The sequence below is a fragment of the Cnephaeus nilssonii genome (assembly GCF_951640355.1).
Source record: "Cnephaeus nilssonii genome assembly, chromosome: X".
In the NCBI taxonomy this organism is placed as follows: Eukaryota; Metazoa; Chordata; class Mammalia; order Chiroptera; family Vespertilionidae; genus Cnephaeus; species Cnephaeus nilssonii.
In genome coordinates, this window is record NC_137071.1 from 79,790,632 (window position 1) to 79,810,937 (window position 20,306).

A 20,306-nucleotide genomic window follows, 5' to 3' on the forward strand; every position below is an offset into this window, starting at 1 on the left:
AAAAAATCAGAATCTGAAAAACTCAGATGAGGTGACAGAAATGGAAGAAAGTCATTTCAGTAATGAAGACTAAACTGTAAAGACCATGACAAAATATATACAACAGATAATGCTTTAAGAGAAAGATGTTAAAAAAGGTGGAAATCTAAAGTGAAGAAAATGACTATGCTGCCAAAAAAAGAAGGAATTCTCATCATTTGCAGCAACCTGGATGGAATTGGAGAACATTATGTTAAGTGAAATAAGTCAGTCAATGAAAGAAAAATACCACATGATCTCACTCATTTATGGATAATAAAGAACATTATAAACTTGAACAAAAAGATAGATACAGAGACAGTAAAGCATCAAACAGACTGTCAAATTACTGCGGGAAGGTTAGGGAGAGGCGGGGGAGATAAGAGATCAATCAAAGGACTTGTATGCATGCATATAAGTATAACCAATGGATGCAAAACTCTGGGGGGTGAGGGCATATATGGGAGTGGGGTGGGGGGGCAATGGTAAGATATGTACACATATAATACCTTAATAAAAAAATTGAAAAAAAAATAAGGTGAAGAAAATGAATATAAAGATTCAAAAGTGACATGCTAAAGTTAGGTAAAGGAGATCAAACACAAGTCCCTGAAGAAGAAAACCAAAGTAAAGGAAAATAATAAATACTGAAAACTATAATTCAGAAGACTTTCCTGAAATTAAAAAAGCTTTAAAATTACCTACTGAAATACCACTCTGCATACTGTTTACTCAGAACGACCAACACCAGGATATTCTAGTAAAGTGGTTTTACTTGCCCTAGCTGGTTTGGCTCAGTGGATAGAGCATCGGCCTGCAAACTGAAGGGTCTTGGGCTCGATTCTAGTCAAGGGCACATGCCCAGGTTGCAGGTTAGATCCCCATTTGGGGCGATGGTGGGGGGAAGTGCAGGAAACAGCCCATCAATGATTCTCATCATTGATGTTTCTATCTCTCCCCCTCCCTTCCTCTCTGAAATCAATAAAAATATATTTTTAAGAAATGGCTGGACCTTAAAGAACTAGAAAGTCCTTTGATTATCTATGTAAAAGAGCCTATGGACTATAAAAGAAATAAAGTAATCATCAAAATTTACAGCAGTGCTTCATTTTGGAGTAACATTTGAGATAATGAAAGAATGTGTGAACCAAAGATTTTATATTCAACCAAACTGATTTTCATGCCTAATGGGCAGTATATATAACAATTAAGAGAATATTATTCACATGAGCACCTCCTGAAGAATCTACTTAAGCTATGTTGTCAAGCAAGGTAATCACTAGCTACATGTGACAATTTAATTTGAAATTAATTATACCTAAATAAACCTTCAATTGCTCAGTCACACTAACAACATGCCAAGTAGCTGGTGGCTACAGTATTGAAAAGCACAGATAGAGAATATTTCTGCCATCACAGGAAGTTGTATTAATGGTCAACAGTGTATTAGAGAATGAGTTTTGACTTTTAGACTTCTAAAATAATTAATGACATCAACATAAAACCTAATGAGTAAGCATTAAATACATATATTTACCTGTAGAATTAAGACAAAATGAGGGCTTGGAGTTTGAGAATATTCTATATAATGGCATTATGTTTGGACAATGTGAATAAAGTATAGATATTTTTTAATGGGAGAATTGAGAGACCATGTACCAAGCATTTTTTAATGCTCTCAATAATCACATTTCGGGTACTTTTATCTAGATATTCAGATTGTTATTGTGAGACTGTAATGTCGGCTAAGACAAATGAGTGAGTATTGGATATTCTAATTTTATCCTGTGTCCTTGCAAATCAGGAGTCTATGTATGGAAGAAAAGTATTACAGATGTAATAAAAAGTCCAAGTAAAAGCTTTTATGGTCTCAAGTTTGAATTAAAAGTATCAGTATAAACTTGAGGTTTTATCTTTAAATATATTTATATATTTCCTAGCTTTGTTCACTGAAAAGGCCTACAGTGAGTATTCTTAGCACTAAGTTTTTGGTCTTGAAATAACATTTCTCACTTTTAAAAAAGTAAAAAATTATGTGAAGAAATTACTAATTGCAGGTCTGGAGGAAGATAGCAAGGAAGCTAACAAAGACTATTAGAGTAATGTCAAAAGGGCTCAGGAACCATCTTGAAGAGGTTCCCAGTGGCCAAAGATGCAATAATTTGAGCCTCAACAGTGATTATTGTAAGAACATATTAAATATGTTCAATTTAAAAGTTCTTAATAATACTTGGGAAATTGGTCACCTTAAAAGAATAAGAAATTAGTTTTATTTTTTTTTCAAAACTAGAAAATAGAGCGAAAGAATTAAGTATTTATTTTTCCTTATATGAACTATACTACTAGATAACCAAATAGACAAAGGGAAATGTTTCTATGTATTAATATTTCAACTAATCATTGAAAAAGAAGTGGCAGAATATATTCATTTTGCAGTCCTTACTGAATGGATGGGTTATTAAACAGCAATAGCTGCTAAGATTGCAAAGACAATAAGACATTACCTATAGAAATGCCAAAGAAATCAATCTTGAATTTGACCCAGCCTTCTGGATTGAGCTGCCTATTTGCAAGAGATACAGAAGAACATGTTGAAATGCATCACGGGTATGTATTTAACAAAATCCAGACTTGGGGAAACTCAACATGTCAAAGGGCCAAGATTCCTACAAAGAAAAATGGAAAGAAAATGACAGGGATGGAGAAAGGAGCAATAGATTAAGAGAGATTCAAGACATCAACTTGAAACAACTGTGTAGGGATGCACGTTTGGGTGACAAAACTCTTAAAAAGAAAACCACAGATGCTCAGTCACTAATCATCAGAGAAATGCAAATTAAAACCACAATGAGATATCACCTCACACCTATCAGAATGGCTATCATCAAAAAAATCAACAAGTGCTGGTGGGAATGTGAAGAAAAGGGGACACTAGTTCACTGCTGGTGGGAATGCAGAGGAGTGCAGCCACTATGGAAAACAGTATGGAATTTTCTCAAAAAACTAAAAATGGAACTTCCATTTGACCCAGCAATCCCACTTCTGGGAATATATCCTAAAAACCCCAAAATACCAATTCAGAAAGAATATGTGCACCCCTATGTTCATAGCAGCGTTATTTACAATAGCTAAGATGTGGAAATAGCCCAAGTGCCCATCAGTAGATGAATGGATAAAAAAGTTGTGGGACATTTACATTGTGGAATACTATGTAGCCTTAAAAAAAGAAAGATCGTGCTAGCCAATCTGGCTAATTGGCTGAGTGTCGACCTATGAACCAGCAGGTCACGGTTCAATTCCCAGTCAGGGCACATGCCCAGGTTGCAAGCTCAATTCCTAGTGTGGGCATGCAGGAGGCAGCTGATCAGTGATTCTCATCATTGATGTTTCTCTCTCTCTCCTCCCTTCCTCTCTGAAATCAATAAAAATATTTTAAAATAAAAGAGGGATCTGTTACCCTTTGGGACAGCATGGGTGGACCTAGAAAATATTATGCTAAGTGAAATAAGCCAAACTGAAGAAAACAAATAGCACATGATCTTATTTGTGGAATATAATGAACAAACTGAATTGACCAACAAAATAAGACCTGAAGCATGGAGGCATGGAACAGACTGACATACCTCAATGTGGGGTTGGGGGGACAAGAAAAGATAAACCAAAGAATTTATATACTTCTATGCATAGCCCATGGACACGGCCAATAGTGTAGTGAACACTGGGTAGGGGGTAGGGGCTGGGAGGAAGGCAGGTAAGAGGGAAAATGGGAGATATCTGTAATAATAAAAAAAGAAAATATAGGAAGTGATTACTATGAAAGTCAGGGTAATGGTTAATTATGGTCGCGGGAGAGGTTTTGTAATTGGGATAAGGAGCATGGAAGTTTTCTGGAGTGGCTGGTTAAGTTTTATTTTATTGACCTGGATAGTGTCTACCTTAAAATAATTCATTTGATTTATTTTCTGTATCTGTTTCACTTATAATTTAAAAATCAAGTTCTCAGTAGACCAGTGTCTGGAACAAAAACATGCAATATATGTTAATTAATGACCATACAAAATTTTCATTGTAAATGTTAATGTAGACCCTAGTTGTACTACTTTGGGATTAATTGTAGGGGAAAGTGTTGGCTGTCTGCTTCCATAAGACTTCTGAGCTTTAAAAAATCAAGTGACAGGTGAATCAAGCATTGTAATGCCTCATCTACACTAATAAAAGAGAAAAATGCTAATTGATCGTACCTTCGCTACGCCCACAGCCAGTCAGGAGTGATACGCAAATTAACCCAGCAAAGATGGCGGGTAAATTTGCATATGCAGGCTGCGGAGGCAGAGGCCCTATGTGGCCGATGGAGTTGGGGACATGGGCAGGCAACAGAGTGGGGGGGCAGCGCCTAGAGCCACCGGTGGATCCAAGCTGAGATGGGGACCCGGGTCCAAGCCGCCCTGCGATCACGGGGCGAAGAGCCTGGGTCCAAGCCGCCCCGTGATCATGGGGCGAACAGGCCAAGCCCAGCCGCCCTGCAATCACGGGGCAAAGAGCCTGGGTCCAAGCCGCCCTGCGGTCACGGGGCGAACAGGCCAGGCCGAGCCGCCCCACGATCACTGGGTGAAGAGCCCGGGTCCAAGCCACCCGGCAATCATGGGGCGAACAGGCCAAGCCGAGCTGACTCACGATCATGGGGAGAACAGAACAGGCCAGGCCGAGCTAACCTGCGATCATTGGGTGAACAGGCCAGGCCGAGCTGACCCCCACGATCATGGGGAGAACAGGCCAGGCAGAGCCTGGCCAAGCTGCCCTGCAATCCCAGGCGAAGAAGCCGCTCTGCTGACCAACTTGCACTAGGGACCTGTTCTGGCGTGTGGTGTGGAGTCCAGGGCCTCTAGCCTGCAGCCAGGGGAAGTCTCCCTCTCCCCAGAGTTAGGAGCACCAGCCCAGGTCTACCCAGGGGCCTGGTCCTGACTACGGGGGTGAGTTCCTGCATGCTGGGGTTTGATCCCCACGCATTAGCAGTAGGAGACCAGTGCCTTTGGTATTGCTGTGTGTCCGGGTTTTAATTGGACAAATGCCCAGCGGTCCTGGTGGCCAGCTTAGCAAAATCTTTTAGGAGAATTCTGTCTGGGTTTCCTCAAATTCCCTCAGCACCTACTCACCCCTCTGTAAAGGTGCAGAACAAGTGAGGCCCTTAAATAAAAATCAGCTGCTTCATGAGTATGGCATCCCTTCCTATTTTAAGGGAAGCTGAGTTACATGTGTACTATGCTATGATATCTGAGGCACAGGACAAGGGAGGCCCTAAGTGTATATGCTTTGATATTTGAGTCATTCTTTATTGTTCAACGTAATTTATTTCTGTACGCCTCAGTTTTGTAATAAATTACTAGAATAATACATCTTGCTATAAAATATTACTAGAAGATCAAATGATCAGGTGACATTTATTGTTATTTTCTATAAATAAACACAATCTCTGGTATGCTAAAGTGATAGGTATTACAGAAATATTCAGATAGAGAGACCTACAGGCTTGATGACAAGTGAGGCTTACTATCACAACCCACATTTATTGCTTGAAAAAAAGCAGGGAGCCAACGAGAAACTGAACCAAATATAAGCCCTTGAAGGGAAAATGTAAATTGGATAAGCTTTGCTATTACAAGAGCAAGAAGAAAAAATTCAGATGCAAGAATGAAAACCACATTGCATCCACTCTAAGTAGCTGTTAAACAAAAAGAATGGTATACTATGAAAATACTTAATACAGATTGTAAAGACATTTGTTCAAAGAGGATTTCCTAGAGTAGGTGATATTTCAGTTAATTTTTTTAAATGTGAAGAGGTTAGCTAGATAAGAAAAAGGTATAGGGGTCCCGAATTGCAGAGGGTGCAGGCAGAGCTGGGGGAACCACCCCTCCATGCACGAATTTCGTGCACCGGGCCTCTAGTTTGTATAGAATCATTGAGTGCTTACTATAAATGCCCAATTTGTGTTCTGTATAGGTATTTCTGAAAATGTATACTGCCTTCATTTATGTTACTTTTCATTCTTTGAGTCACTTATGAACTTCAATTATAATTCTACCAGGGGATGATGCTTTTTAGCTACTCTTTATCAATCCTTTAGATCAGGGGAGGGGAATATCTGGCCTTTGGGCCATATAAGACCTGTGAAATCATTTGGTCTGGCCCTGCCAAGGCATTAGGGCTGAGTTAATTAAATGTTTAACCAAATATAGCAGACTAATTTTTAAGTTAATACGGGCAGTCCTCGGGTTACTTCGGACTCGACGTACATTGTTTCGTGGTTACATCGCCATCTCCCATTTATTTATAAAAAAAAAAGTTCCGTCATTTTGACGTATGTACACATGTGCTTTATGTTTGTTATTATTTATTTACCACAAGTAAAGGTTAGGAATTGTTATCTTTCTTTTAAATTATTTTTACTATTTCACTTCGTTACTGCTGTGTGTGTGTTCCATGTGAGTGACATAGGTGCTTATGTAGGTGGGTTCCGACTTACGGTGAAAATCGTGTTACTTCGCGCCCTAGAAACGGATCTCCAGCGTAATCCGAGGACCTACTGTAATTTTATATGGCTCTCAAATGGTGTTCTAAGTATCCAAATGGCCCTTGGCAGAAAAAAGGTTACCCACCCCTGCTCTAGATAAAACAACTTACGTTTTCTATCATTATTCATGTGACTATCTAGCAGCCCATCCCATCCCCCTGCAAGTTACTTCCTATCTGCCAGGTAACTAGATGCCATGATTGTCTTTACTATGAGACTCTTTATAGGCATCAAATCCTGTTATAACTGACTTTTGGTTACTGTTTCATAGGCTTTTGCCAGGGACAGACTAGTGACTCACTTGCCCTAAAGACAGGATCTGTGGGCCAGGCCTAGGGTGAACTGAGAAAGGGATTCACTCTTGAGGTTACGTCATGCCAGTGCAGGCTGATATCCTGTATTTTAGAATTTTCTTTTTTAGTCCTCACCAGAGGATATGTTGTTATTGATTTTTAGGGGTGGGCGGAGACAGAGAGAGAGAGAGAGCGAGAGAGCGAGAGAGCGAGAGAGAGAGAGAGAGAGAGAGAGAGGAGGAAGGAGGAAGGAAGAAGAAGAAACATCAGTGTGAAAAACATTGTTTGCCTCCCGTACAAGCCCTGACTGTGGATCGAATCTGCAGCCTTTTGGTGTACATGAGGACACTCCAATCAACTGAGCCACCTGGCCAGGGCCTGTCTTTTAGAATTTTGGTATTTTATTCATCATGGATTTTTTTTACATTAATTTGGTGGCCCTTAAATTTTACACTTCACTGCATCTTAGTCTTGGCCATGCCCTTTGATCTCTAAGAAGCCAGTTCTTTCTATATATGTTCATGTTTTCTTCTAAAATGTCCTGAAGCAGCCCTGCCCATGTGGCTCAGCTGTTGAGCGTTGACCCAGGAACCGAGAGGTCATGATTCAATTTCCTGGTCAAGGCACATTACCGGGTCCCCTGTGGGGGACTTACAGGAGGCAGTGGATTGATGAACTTTCTCATCAATGTTTCTAGCTCTCTATCCTTTGCCCTTCCTCTCACTCTAAAAATCAATAAGAACATATTAAAATAAAGTAAAAGTAAAATGTCCTGAAGCAGACTGCAGAAACACAGGGGAAATACTAGGTGTACCGGTTAATAATGGCAGATTTTGTAATCAAAGAAAACATGATAATTTCAAGAGAAACATCAAAAGTGCTTTATTCAAAATAATGTCCATCGCTAGCTGCACATTTCCCCCATCTTTTAGGTAATATGTGGATACCGTCCCAATAGAACTTTTCTTATTTTGAGGCAAACCATTCAGAGACCCAATTTTCTACTTCTTCATACGTTTTGAAGTGCTGCTCAGAAAGTGAGTGTGCCATCGATCAGAACAAGTGGTAATCTGAAGAAGCAAGGTCTGGTGAATATGGCGGGTGGCTTAATACTTCCTAGGCAAGATCTTTTAACGTGTCTTTAACTGGTTTTGAAGTGTGTGATGGTGCGTCATCATGAAGCAAAATTACTTTGCCGTGTCTTCTGGCACATTCTGGTCATTTCACCATCAAAGCATGGTTCAAATTGATTATCTGTTGTCCGTAATGATCAGTATTAATGGTTTCAACAGGTTTTAGAAGCTCATAATTCATCACACCTTCCTGATCCCACCAAATGCAGAGCATTGTCTTTCCGAAGCGATTTGGCCTTGCAGTTGATGTTGATGATTGACCTGGTTCAACCCATGATTTTGTGTGTTTGAGATTCTCAAAATAAATCCACTTTTCATCACCAGTCACAATTCGATGCAAAAAAGACTTTCTTTCGTGCCGTTGAAGCAACATTTTACTGATGACTTTTCGGTTTTCCTTGTCTTTCATTCAGTTGATGTGGCACCCACTTTCCTTTCTTTAAAATCTTTCCCATTGCTTGTAAACGATCGGAAATTGTTTGCTGAGCAACGTTTAATCTTTCTGCAAGTTGTTTTTGAGTTTGACATGCATCTTCATCCAATAATGCTTGTAATTGTTGGTCTTCAACCTTTTTCGGTTGACCTGGACGTTCTTTGTCTTTCACATTGAAATCATCACTTTTAAAGCATTTAAACCAGTGTTCACAAGTGTCTTGAGATGGAGCATGTTCACCATAAGCTTCCCAAAGTATACGATAACTTTTTCTTCAAAATAATGAATTAAAACTTCCCACAAATGCCCTTTTTTTGGCACAAAATTTGACGTTTTTTAAGAGTAAAAATATCTATGATGTTAACACCTTCAGCAAATTTGACATATGAAGTTTTTAAGCTTGCTGTCAATACAACAAAATAGCATACATTTCAAATCGCATATCTATCAATATATATGTATAACTCCATCTATTGAAAAAAATCCACATTATTAATTGGTACACCTAGTAAGTATTTAGAGTGCATTATGTTGATTTCCATTAATATTTTAGAAAAGTTTGTTTCCATTGTTCTGGAGCCATCCCTGAACTATACCTGTTAAGCTATGGAGCCCTATTAAGACTGCAAATCAGATGCTCATACAAATCTAGAACAATTGGAAATTAAAAAAGCTTTTTTATTATGGGGCTTATTGTAATATGCAATTAAAGGAAGATGAATTCAAAAAAAGTAATCTCCAAATGTTTTCTGCCCCGTATCCTCTCAGGCCCATAAGAACGTATTTAACTGCTTATATGTCTAGTAGTTGGTTTCTACCTAATGATCATAATTGCATTCTACTATCTTTAGCTAATTGAACTTACTTCATTGGCTTTTTGAAAAATTAAATTTATTGGGGTAACTTTGGTTACTAACATTATATAAGTTTGAGTTGTCCAGTTTCTTAATAAGTCATTTGTATATTGTTGCATTGTGTGTTCAACCAAAGTCTAGTTGCCTTCCATCACTTTATATTTGACTGCCTTTACACTCTTCATTCCCCCCTCTTCCTCTGGTAACCACCATACTGTTGTCTGTGTCTTTGAGTTTGTTTTGTTAGTTCATTTGTTGCTTTGTGTCATTTGCATTTTTTAAATGGTACAATTTGCGTGCTAGTTTAACAGGAAGAAGAGTGGAGCTTTGTTAAATAAGTCATCCTATATAATAAAAGGCTAATATGCAAATTGACTGAACGGCAGAACAACTGGTCGCTATGACATGCACTGACCACCAGGGGGCAGATGCTCAACATAAGACCTGCCCACTGGTGGTCAGTGTGCTCTCACAGGGGGAGCGCCACTCGGCCAGAAACCGGGCTCATTGCTGGCAAGCACGGCAGCAGTGGCGGGAGCCTCTCCCACCTCCGTGGTAGTGCTAAGGATGTCCGACTGACGGCTTAGGCCCACTCCCCGCAAGGGCTCCCGGACTGTGAGAGGTCACAGGCCAGGCTGAGGGACCACCTCTGAGTGTATGAATTTCATGCACCGGGCCTCTAGTTATTTTATAGAAAGCAAATTCATAAAGCCTTTAGAGCATTTGGAGATACTCTAAAAATTAAATTCCTCTTCCAAAACCTCGACTTATGTAGACTTACGCATGCATGACAAAACTTCAAAACAGTTAGTTGAGCAAATTTTTAAAATTTACTCTTTAATTTACACAGTGGCCAGATTATTATGATATCTGAATGTATAATAATCTGGCCACTTAGTGTATATCCTATATAATAAAAGGATAATATACAAATTGTCTCCTTGACCAGGAGTTCGACCAGCAGGCAGGCCGGCCAACTGCCCATGTCCCCTGCCCCTGGCCAGGCTGGCCGGACCCCACCCATGCACGAATTCATGCACCGGGCCTCTAATACACACACACACACACACACGCACACACTGAGTGGCCAGATTATTATGCATTCAGAGATCATCATAATCTGGCCAGTCAGTGTATATATAATAAAATTTATTTTTTTAGTGCCCAGTTCTATGTGTTTTGACAGTTAATAGAGTTGTATAACCTCTATAGTCAAGAAAGAATCACCCCCAAAGAGCTTTTATCAAGTTTTAAATTATCCTAAAAAACAGACCTCCTTTTACTCTTAGCCTGCAACTGTTTAAAGGGTATAGGTAATTGTATCATTAATATTTATATCGGTAAATGAAAAAATGTGGGTTATTCCTAATACTTGGCCTGAAATTTCTCCAGCTAAATTACCAGAATAATATATTCAGCTTGTGTGGGCAGTTGCTGTACTAAACTAAGTTTTCTAAAACTCTGAATTTAAACAACTTTATTGAATGAGACTAAACTTTGTGTACTTCTTAGAGTTAAAAATTATAGTGTAGTTAACCCAATAATAAAACTTAGTAATTGAATTACTTTGTTTTATTTTTTAGAAAAAAATATTTTATTGTTTTATATTTTTTAGAAATGTTTGAGTGATAACTCAAACATTTATAAACCCTTTAGTCTTTCAAAGAATATTGTTAACATCTCAACCACTTTTGACTAAAATTTCACACAAAGAAATAAAATAGTTAAAAATGATAAATGCTAAAGGAATAATTCTAATAACATTTGGTTGTTACTTTACATATTTATTTAAGACATATACAACTAAATAAGAAACCATGTTCTTTTTTGTCCATAAAAACAAAGAGTTCTGAATGGATAAAACTTACTTAAAACCATCTATTATGAGGAGAACAAATCTAAATTACTTTCATTTTTACAAATAAACTCACAAAACCAGATTATTTTTATTTTAAGTCACTGGCCCCATATCTTGACCATACTGTACTATTTAGTCTAAAAGACAGAAGAACTACTAAAGGACTTGTATACATGCATATAAGCATAACCAATGGACACAGACACCAGGGCGGGTGAGGGCATGAGCAGGGGGTGGGGGCAATGGGGGGGATAAGGACACATATGTAATACCTTAATCAATAAAGAAAAAAAAGTAAAATAAATAAAAAACAGAAGAACTATCTCCTTGTAATAATGATGTCTGGGCAATGCAGAAAGTACATAGTGTTTAACATCAGGTACATTTTCAAAAAAAATACTACTAAGCTATAATTGAATTTGTCTTAGTTAAAGGAACAATGCTTACAGTGTAAGAACCTTAAGTAGTTGCAGGTAATCGATACATATAAAAGCCTAAGTGACCAGCCAACCAGCCAGTAGCTAAGACATGCACTGACCACCAGGGGGCACAGGAGCGGAAACCACAGTCATGGAAACATAGAACAGACTGATGAATCTCAGAGGGAAGGGGGGAAGGGGGTTCGGGAAGAGATTAACCAAAGATCTTATATGCATACTAGAGGCATCATGCACTGGTGGGGTCCCACGACCTGGCCTGTGGGGATCGGGCTGAAACCGGCTCTGCGACCCCCCAAGGGGTCCCGGATTGCGAGAGGGCACAGGCCAGGCTGAGGGACCCCACCAGTGCCTGAATCTGTGCACCGGGCCTCTAGTTTCATATAATTCTATCCTGCTATTAGTAACCTTAACAATTAAGAGCTGTTTATAAGTGAAATAAGCCAGTCAGAGAAAGACAAGTGCCATATGTTTTCACTCATGTGGAATCTAATGAACAAACTGTACTACCAAGCAAAATAGAAACAGATTCATAGATAGACTGCTTGCTCAGGGGGTGCATCTGTCTCTGTGTGTGTTTGTCTGTGTAGGGGTGTGTACAGGTGTATTGAGGGGGAGGGATTGAGAAAAAAAGTGAAAGAACTCATGGACCTGAACACCGGGGGGGGGGGGGGGGGTGTCAGTGGAGGTGGAAGAGGGCATAGAGGGGATAAATGGTGATGGAAAATTTTAAATTAAATTTAAAAAAATAATTAAGAACTTCTTTTATAACAGAATAGTTTTCCTTCTTGGAAGTGACATTGATTAACAGAAGTAAAGATCATTGGTTAAAGTTCTTAAAAATGAATCGGTTATCTTACCTTATAATAGACAAATATGCAAATTGACCGCACCTTCGCTACGCCCAAGCCACGCCCACCAACCACGCCCACCAGGAAACCGTTGCAGGGACGTTGGGGTGTGGCGGAGCCCAAGGCCGGGAAAGCCTCGGGTGGAGGCTTTCCCGGCCTTGGGCACCAGAGGGGAGCCTGTACCGATCGCAGGAAAACCACTGGGGGTCGGCTCCTGCGATCAGTAGCAGGGACGCTGGGTGCCGCCGAGCCCAAGGCCAAGAAAGCCTGGGGCGGAGGCTTTCCGGGCCTTGGGCACCAGCGGGGAGCCTGCACCGATCACAGGAAACCACTGGGGGTCGGCTCCTGCGATCGGTAGCAGGGACGCTGGGTGCGGCCGAGCCCAAGGCCGGGAAAGCCGCCCGAGGCTTTCCAGGCCTTGGGCACCAGCGGGGAGCCTGCACCGATGGCAGGAAACCACTGGGGGTCGGCTCCTGCTATCGGTAGCAGGGATGCTGGGTGCGGTAGCAGGGATGCTGGGGTTGTCCTTCAGCTCAGCCTGTACCCTATCCAATCTGGGACCCCTGGAGGGATGTCCGACTGGGATTGGACATCCCTCTCACAATCCAGGACTGCTGGCTCCCAACTGCTTGCCTGCCTGTCTTCCTGATTGCCCCTAACTGCTTCTGCCTGCCAGTCTGATCACCCCCTAACCACTCTGCTGCCAGCCTGTTTGCCCCCAACTTCCCTCCTCTGCCGGCCTGGTCACCCCTAACTGCCCTCTCCTGCAGGGTTGATCACCTCCAACTGCCCTCCCTTGCAGGCCTGGTCCCTCTCAACTGCCCTCCCTTGCAGGCCTGGTCCTTCTCAACTGCCCTCCCTTGCAGGCCGGGTGCCTCCCAACTGTCCTCTCCTGCTGGCCATCTTGTGGTGGCCATCTTGTGTCCACATGGGGGCAGAATCTTTGACCACATGGGGGCAGCTATATTGTGTGTTGCAGTGATGATCAATCTGTATATTACTCTTTTATTAGATAGGATAGAGGCCTGGTACAGGGGTGAGGGCCAGCTGGTTTGCCCTGAAGGGTGTCCCGGATCAGGTGCGGGTTCCCTTGGGGTGTGGGGCGGCCTGAGCCAGGGGCCTGTGGTGGTTTGCAGGCCGGCCACATCCCCTGGCAACCCAAGCAGAGGCCCTGGTATCTGGAATTTATTTTCCTTCTACAATTGAAACTTTGTAGCCTGGAGCAGAGCCAATCCTGGGGCTCCCTCCAAGGCCAGCAGCCATTTGTGTTGGGGTTATAATTGAAACTTTGTTGCCTTAAGCGGTGGGCCCGGCCAGGGTGTGTGGAAAGCTTTGCTTCCCCTGTTGCCGCCGGCAACCCTGGCCTGCTCTCTCAAGCTCCATTCTGCCGCCATTTGTTTGAATTTGTTTACCTTCTATAATTGAAACTTTGTAGCTTGAGTGGAGGCTTAGGCCTGGCAAGGGCAGGTGGAAAGCTTGGCTTCCTCTGTTACTTAGGAAACCTTGCTCTCTGTGGCTGTAGCCATCTTGGTTTGGGTTAATTTGCATGCTCGCTCTGATTGGATGGTGGGCGTGGCTTGTGGATGTGTCGGAGATATGGTCAATTTGCATATTTGTCTATTATTAGGTAGGATACTTATTTTTACTAGGTTGGAACCATATTGTTTCCCTTTTTTATCATAGAGTAATGTATTAATATTTAAATATAATCATAATTTAATTTCTTATATCAAAAACTTTAAAACTCCTAAGTGAGTATTTGTTTTAAACTATAGTAACAAGTATACAGAGTTAAAGTGGAGGTGGGGGAGAGATATTAACTTCGGAAATTATATGCATACTAGTGGCCCAGTGCACAAAACTAGTACAAATTAAAAGGGGATTAATTAGAGGACATATTTTAATATTGCTATTTGCCCTTTCTCTTTAATAGAAGTGTCAGAGATGAAAGAAAATTAGTAAAATGTATATGACAATCTCCCTCCTGTCAGAGTCGGGTGCGCTGCGGGACCCAGAGCAAAGTCCCCGCCCACGTGTGGGCCTCAAAATTGCGCGAGACCCATACCTGCCTAGCCCCACCCCTGTCAAGCCCCGCAGAGCGGGGGGTGCAGCCTCAGCTCCCTCATCCTGGGGCCGGGCAGGGTGCACAACATCAGGTCCCCTGTCAAGCCCTGCCGGGTGGGGGGTGCAGCCTCAGGTCCCCCGGCCTGGCACCAGGCGCGGGGCACGGCCTCAGATCCCCTGGCCCCGGCGTGAGGGCACAAGGGCTTAACGACCATTTGTATATTAGGTCTTTATTATATAGGATTATATAGGATATGCATAGCCCATGGACACAGACAATAGTGTGATAAAGGCTTGGGAGGGATGGGTGAGGGGTGGAAGGGGTCAATGAGAAAAATAAAAAAACAAAGGGGACATCTGTAATACTTTCAACTATAAATATAAATTTTAAAAAAAGAAAGTTACAGGTATAACGTATTTTACCTAGCCTGTCCTGATACTCCTCTGATGCTATGAAATAGAAACCTTCAAATATTAGTCTGTGCAAATTAGTCTCTCTTATTAGCTTCTGCATCTTCTTATGATTTGACTAAGAATTTCCAATGGCTGACAACTTCTTTACCTTTTTATTAAGCTAAAGTAAATTTGCTTTACTGATATTTTATTTATGTATCTGTTAGCTGATATTCCAAGTCTTGATAGTCAAAGTTCTGAAATTTCCAGTTTTTCCTTCCAATTTCAAGTAATTTCCTTAACTGAAAATGACCTGTAATGAACTAGTTTTCAGCTGGCATGTCTAAGAGAATATGGAGCAATTCATCTTCCAAGTGTTGGTTTTTAAGTCAAACCATAAGAATTTGAGCCATTTGACCATGCTGGGACACAGAAGAAATAGATGAACTTACAGTTATGCATTGTTACTTTATGTTTTGTTTCCTTTTTAGTGATTGTTTCACCATCCTATCCATACCTCTCTGCTCATGTGCCTGCTGTTGCTGCGCCTCTGCCACCACCTCCATTTCCTCCTCCTCTACCTCCTCCTTTTCCTCTTGAGGTGGGAGAGGCTTCAAACTTACCACCACCACCTCCACCTTATTCCTGTGATCCAAGTGGCAGTGATCTGCCTCAAGGTGAGTGGATTTTGAGACTTGGATAAGGGTTATTTACATCTGGGATTTTTTTTTTTAGAGCATAACTCTGGTTAACCAATAGGAGTAGGTTGGGGTACCAAAAGGAAATTGACCTGAGAGCATAATGCTAAGTAAGTGACTAAGGAAAGGAGCAACTGAAAGCTGAGAATATCTTCTGCATAATCAAGAAGTAGATGGTTGAGTTCACTCCTACTGCTCCTTTTTGGTGGCTATGTCTGCCTTGGAGATGATTCTCAACTTGATGTCTTTGTTCTCTCAACTGTTTTTCTTGAGAAGCAGGAATCAATACAAAATTTTCTCCATTTTCTTAAATTCTTACCACAATTATATGAAATTTTTATGATCTTTGACTTTTAATATTTGGGATTCCAACCGAATTTTCAAGACTTGGAATAAGGTTGTTTTGTTTTTTAGGAATTAGGGGTCTAATATGCCTTGGATCTCAGCCATGTATACTTGTTTCTATAATTAAACTAAGGAGTAGCTTTCCATTGGATGTTCTTTGTTACCCCTCAGTTTGGCAGTGTTTCTCAAAAGAGAATTGTAGTTGAAAATTGTTTGTAGCTTTATACTTTCTTTGCTTATAACATTCTCTTGAATTTTCTAGCTGATTCTCTATTCTTTTTTGTTATTTTTTTCCAGCCCCTAAGGTAGTCACCAATATCATCTTCAACTCTATTCTGTTCTTTTTCTGTGCCTTAAAATTTCAGTATCACCTTTATGTAGATTATTCCTAAATCTATCTAACCCTGGCCTTTGAAGTTTCAGGTACTTGTCTCTAGTTACTTGGTAGTCATTTTCCCTTGGCTTTCTTACTTTCACTTAAAACCTAACTATGATGAAGTAGTCATTTTTATCTCCCGGCCATATAAAATATTAACTCTTCTTAATTTCCTATTCTGTTAACAGTGTTTCATGTATTAGTACTTCATTTCTTTTTATGGCTGACTAATGTTCCATTGTATGGATAACACCACATTTTATTATCTATTGGTTGATAGACATTTGGGTTGTTTCCACTTTTTTGCTATTGTGAATAATATTGCTATGGATATATGATATCTGGAGAAATTTTATCACCTTATAATTTAACTTATTTTGAGTTACCTTGCTCATTACCTCCTCTTTTTGGAGTTCTACTGGTGGTTAGTCGTGTTAACTAAAACCAAAGTAAATTACTTTGTAAGTAGTAGTTATCTCCATAGGCATCACTTATATCTCAGTATTAATAGAGCATTTAATTGGTACTATGTAGTAGCTTCATCATCTGAGAACCAATATGATTGCTTAGGTAGTACATTTGTATTGAAGTAAAATTTTAGCCTTGGGATGAGCAAGAAAATGCCTTTACCGGATTCTTCTTAAATATTAGTAGAGTGGCATTTCTGTAATATTTGCTAATATTAAGAATAGAAATAGAATATATATTTGGTGATTTAAACCTTGGATCAGAAAATGACCTTACCTGTTGTTGTAGGTAAATGGTCATTTACTGTAAGGTAGATTTGAGTGGTGAGTTGATGTCGGGAGACTACATTAGTTATCTACCTTAATACTTAAATAGAAACGCTTTTAAATGGTAGTTCTAATTGTTTATATCATGTAGTCACTAAAATTAAAATTTTTAATTTTAGATACAAAAGTTTTGCAGTACTATTTCAATCTGGGATTGCAGGTAAGAGTCCTATTAAAATTGCTTTTATAAACTCTTTATGAAAAATACAGTAGATGCTGTTTTGATAATCAGACTCTTGAACTTTCAGTCACGAATATCGTGAAGGCCCTAAAAGTTTTATTTCTGTTGTTATAAAATATCTCTGAAGATGATATAGGTCACTTTTCTACTTTATCCTCCTAGTACTTCTGTTTCTCTTATAATATAGTTGTTAAATTGTGGTGAGCAGACTCTAAGCAGCACAACTTTAGCACATATTGGCCTCCATATTTAACATCATGTGCCAACACTTGACTATGTTTTTCTGTCTCAAAATAATAATTGGGTTATTTATCCTGCTTAAAATATTTTTATGGCTATTTCTGTATTTCATGTGAAAAGTAACCTGACAAATTTAGACATTTAAAGAACTGTAATATTTTTAAGCACTTGCATAGTCATAGGTATTTTCAAAACACTTTATTTTCATCACTCTCCTGAGTTGTAAAATGTGAGTACTGACAAATACCTTAGTATCACTGAAAGGTGTCTCTGATTTCAGGTAAGGCCTCTTTTATTTTATTCTTTCAGGGATCATTTTCCCCCTGAGATACACTTGTCTTCTGACATAACAAGATGGTATATTTCCTGAAAAGTAATGATGCATCTTAATATTTGGCAGATAGTAATCTAGATAGTCTCCTGGATAATGCTCAGAGTAGTTAATATTCCCAGACACTGATTTCCTTAAAACCTTGGACATATAATTTCCAGAAAATTATCTTCTCCAACTGCGAGACATTTATAAATTAAGATTATGGAGTGGGTTTTTTTGTTCTTTGAGACTATATTTCATAGAAGAAATTTTGAGAATTGAAAAAATAAACTTCTTGCCACTTCAGTTATGTTAGATGATTATAGTCACACTAGAGGTGGGGGGCGGGCAGGGTGTCCCTCAGCCCAGCGTGCACCCTCTCCAATCTGGGACCCCTCGAGGTATATCTGACTGCTCGTTTAGGCCCAATTCTGGTAGGATCGGCCTAAACGGGCAGTCGGACATCCCTCTCACAATCCAGGACTGCTGGCTCCCAACTGCTCGCCTGCCTTCCTTCCTGATTGCCCCTAACTGCTTCTGCCTGCCAGCCTGATCACCCCTAACCACTCCCCTGCCAGCCTGATTGATGCCTAACTGCTCCCCTGCCAGCCAGTTTGCCCCTAACTATGCTCCCCTACAGGCCTGGTCCTAACTGCCCTCCCCTGCAGGCCTGGTCACCCCTAACTGCCCTCCCCTGCAGGCCTGGTCACCCCTAACTGCCCTCCCCTGCAGGCCTGGTCCCCCCAAACTGCTCTCCCCTGCAGGCCTGGGTTCCCCCCAACTGCCCTTCCCTATAGGCTTGGTCACCCCTAACTGCCCTCCCCTGCAGGCTTGATCGCCCCCAACTGCCCTCCCTTGCAGGCCTGGCCCCTCCCAACTGCCCTCCCCTGCTGGCCATTTTGTGGTGGCCATCTTGTGTCCACATGGGGGAAGTCATCTTTGACCACATGGGGGCAGCCATCTTGTGTGTTGGAGTGACAGTCAATTTGCATATTATTCTTTTATTATATTGGATTAGATAGGATAGAGGCCTGGTACACGGGTGGGGGCCAGCTGGTTTGCCCTGAAGGGTGTCCCGGATCAGGGTGGGGGTTCCCTTGGTGCGTGGGGCAGCCTGGGTGAAGGGCATATGGTGGTTTGCAGGCCGGCCTCGCCCCCCGGTGACCCAAGCGGAGGCCCTGATATCTGGGATTTACTTATCTTCTATAATTGAAACTTTGTAGCCTTAAGTGGAGGCCAAGGCTGGCCAGGGCTGAGGAAACTTGGCTTCCTCCATCGCCAGGGGCAACTCAAGCTTCCTGCTCTCTCTCCAGCTCTGTGGCTGCCGCCATTTTTGTTGGGATTTATTTATCTTGTATAATTGAAACTTTGTAGCCTTGAGTGTAGGCCTGGGCCCACCAGGGTGTGCGGAAAGCTTGGCTTCCTCCATTGCCAGGGAACCCCAAGCCTCCTACTCTCTCTGTGGCTGCAGCCATCTTGGTTGGGTTAATTTGCATACTTGCTCCTGATTGGGCTGGTGGGCGTGGCTTGAGGGTGTAGCGGAGGTATGGTCAATTTGCATATTACTCTTTTATTAGATAGGATGTGGAAATGTTCTAATTCATTCCACAAGGCTGAAGCATTTTAAAATATTCTACCTGTATTTAACATCATGGGAATATAAGGAAATACAGAAAAATATATTAATAATTTTTATATTGAGTGGAATAGCCTTCATTGTAGTACATCTGAAAAATGCTATGGTATAAAGAAAACCAAAATTATCTGTATAATCACAATATACTTTGATACATTTTTCAGTTTATACATTTTTCAGTTTATTTTACAAAATGTGGACTATGATTGTAATTTTGTGAAATTTTAATAATATGAGCGGGTTTTTTGTTGTTTTTAAACATATTTTTACTAGAGACCTGGTGCATGAAATTTGTGCACGGGGGACAGGGGGCAGTGTCCCTCAGCCCAGCCTGCACCCTCTCCAATCTAGGACCCCTCGGGGGATGTCCGACTGCCGGTTTAGGCCCACAAGGATTGGGCCTAAACCGGCAGTCAGACATCCCTCTCATAATCTGGGACTGCTGGCTCCCAACAGCTCGCCTGCCTGCCTGCCTGATTGCCCCCAACCGCTTCTGCCTGCCAGCCTGATCACCCCCTAACCACTCCCCTGCCAGCTTGATCGACACCTAGCTGCTCCCCTGTCGGCCCGGTCGCCCCTAATTGCCCTCCCCTGTCAGCCTGGTCCCCCCCAACTGCCCTCCCTCCCCTGCAGGTCTGGTTCCCCCCAACTGCCCTCCCCTGCTGTCCTGGTTGCCCCTAACTGCCCTCCCCTGCTGGTTATCTTGTGGTGGCCATCTTGTGACCACATGGGGGCGGCCATCTTGTGTGAGGGTGTGATGGTCAATTTGCATATTACCTCTTTATTATATAAGATTGCTTTCAGAGTGGAAGGGAGGG

At 41.3% G+C, this 20,306-nt stretch overlaps 1 protein-coding gene across 1 annotated transcript in view; it reads left to right on the forward strand.

Moving 5' to 3' along the window:
- The window catches only part of ALG13 (ALG13 UDP-N-acetylglucosaminyltransferase subunit), an 86,521-nt gene that overhangs the window by 60,201 nt on the left and 6,014 nt on the right, over positions 1 to 20,306 (forward strand). The window contains 2 exon segments of the mRNA XM_079765132.1: positions 15,397 to 15,582; positions 17,238 to 17,278. Coding sequence (XP_079621258.1) covers positions 15,397 to 15,582; positions 17,238 to 17,278 — 227 coding nt within the window.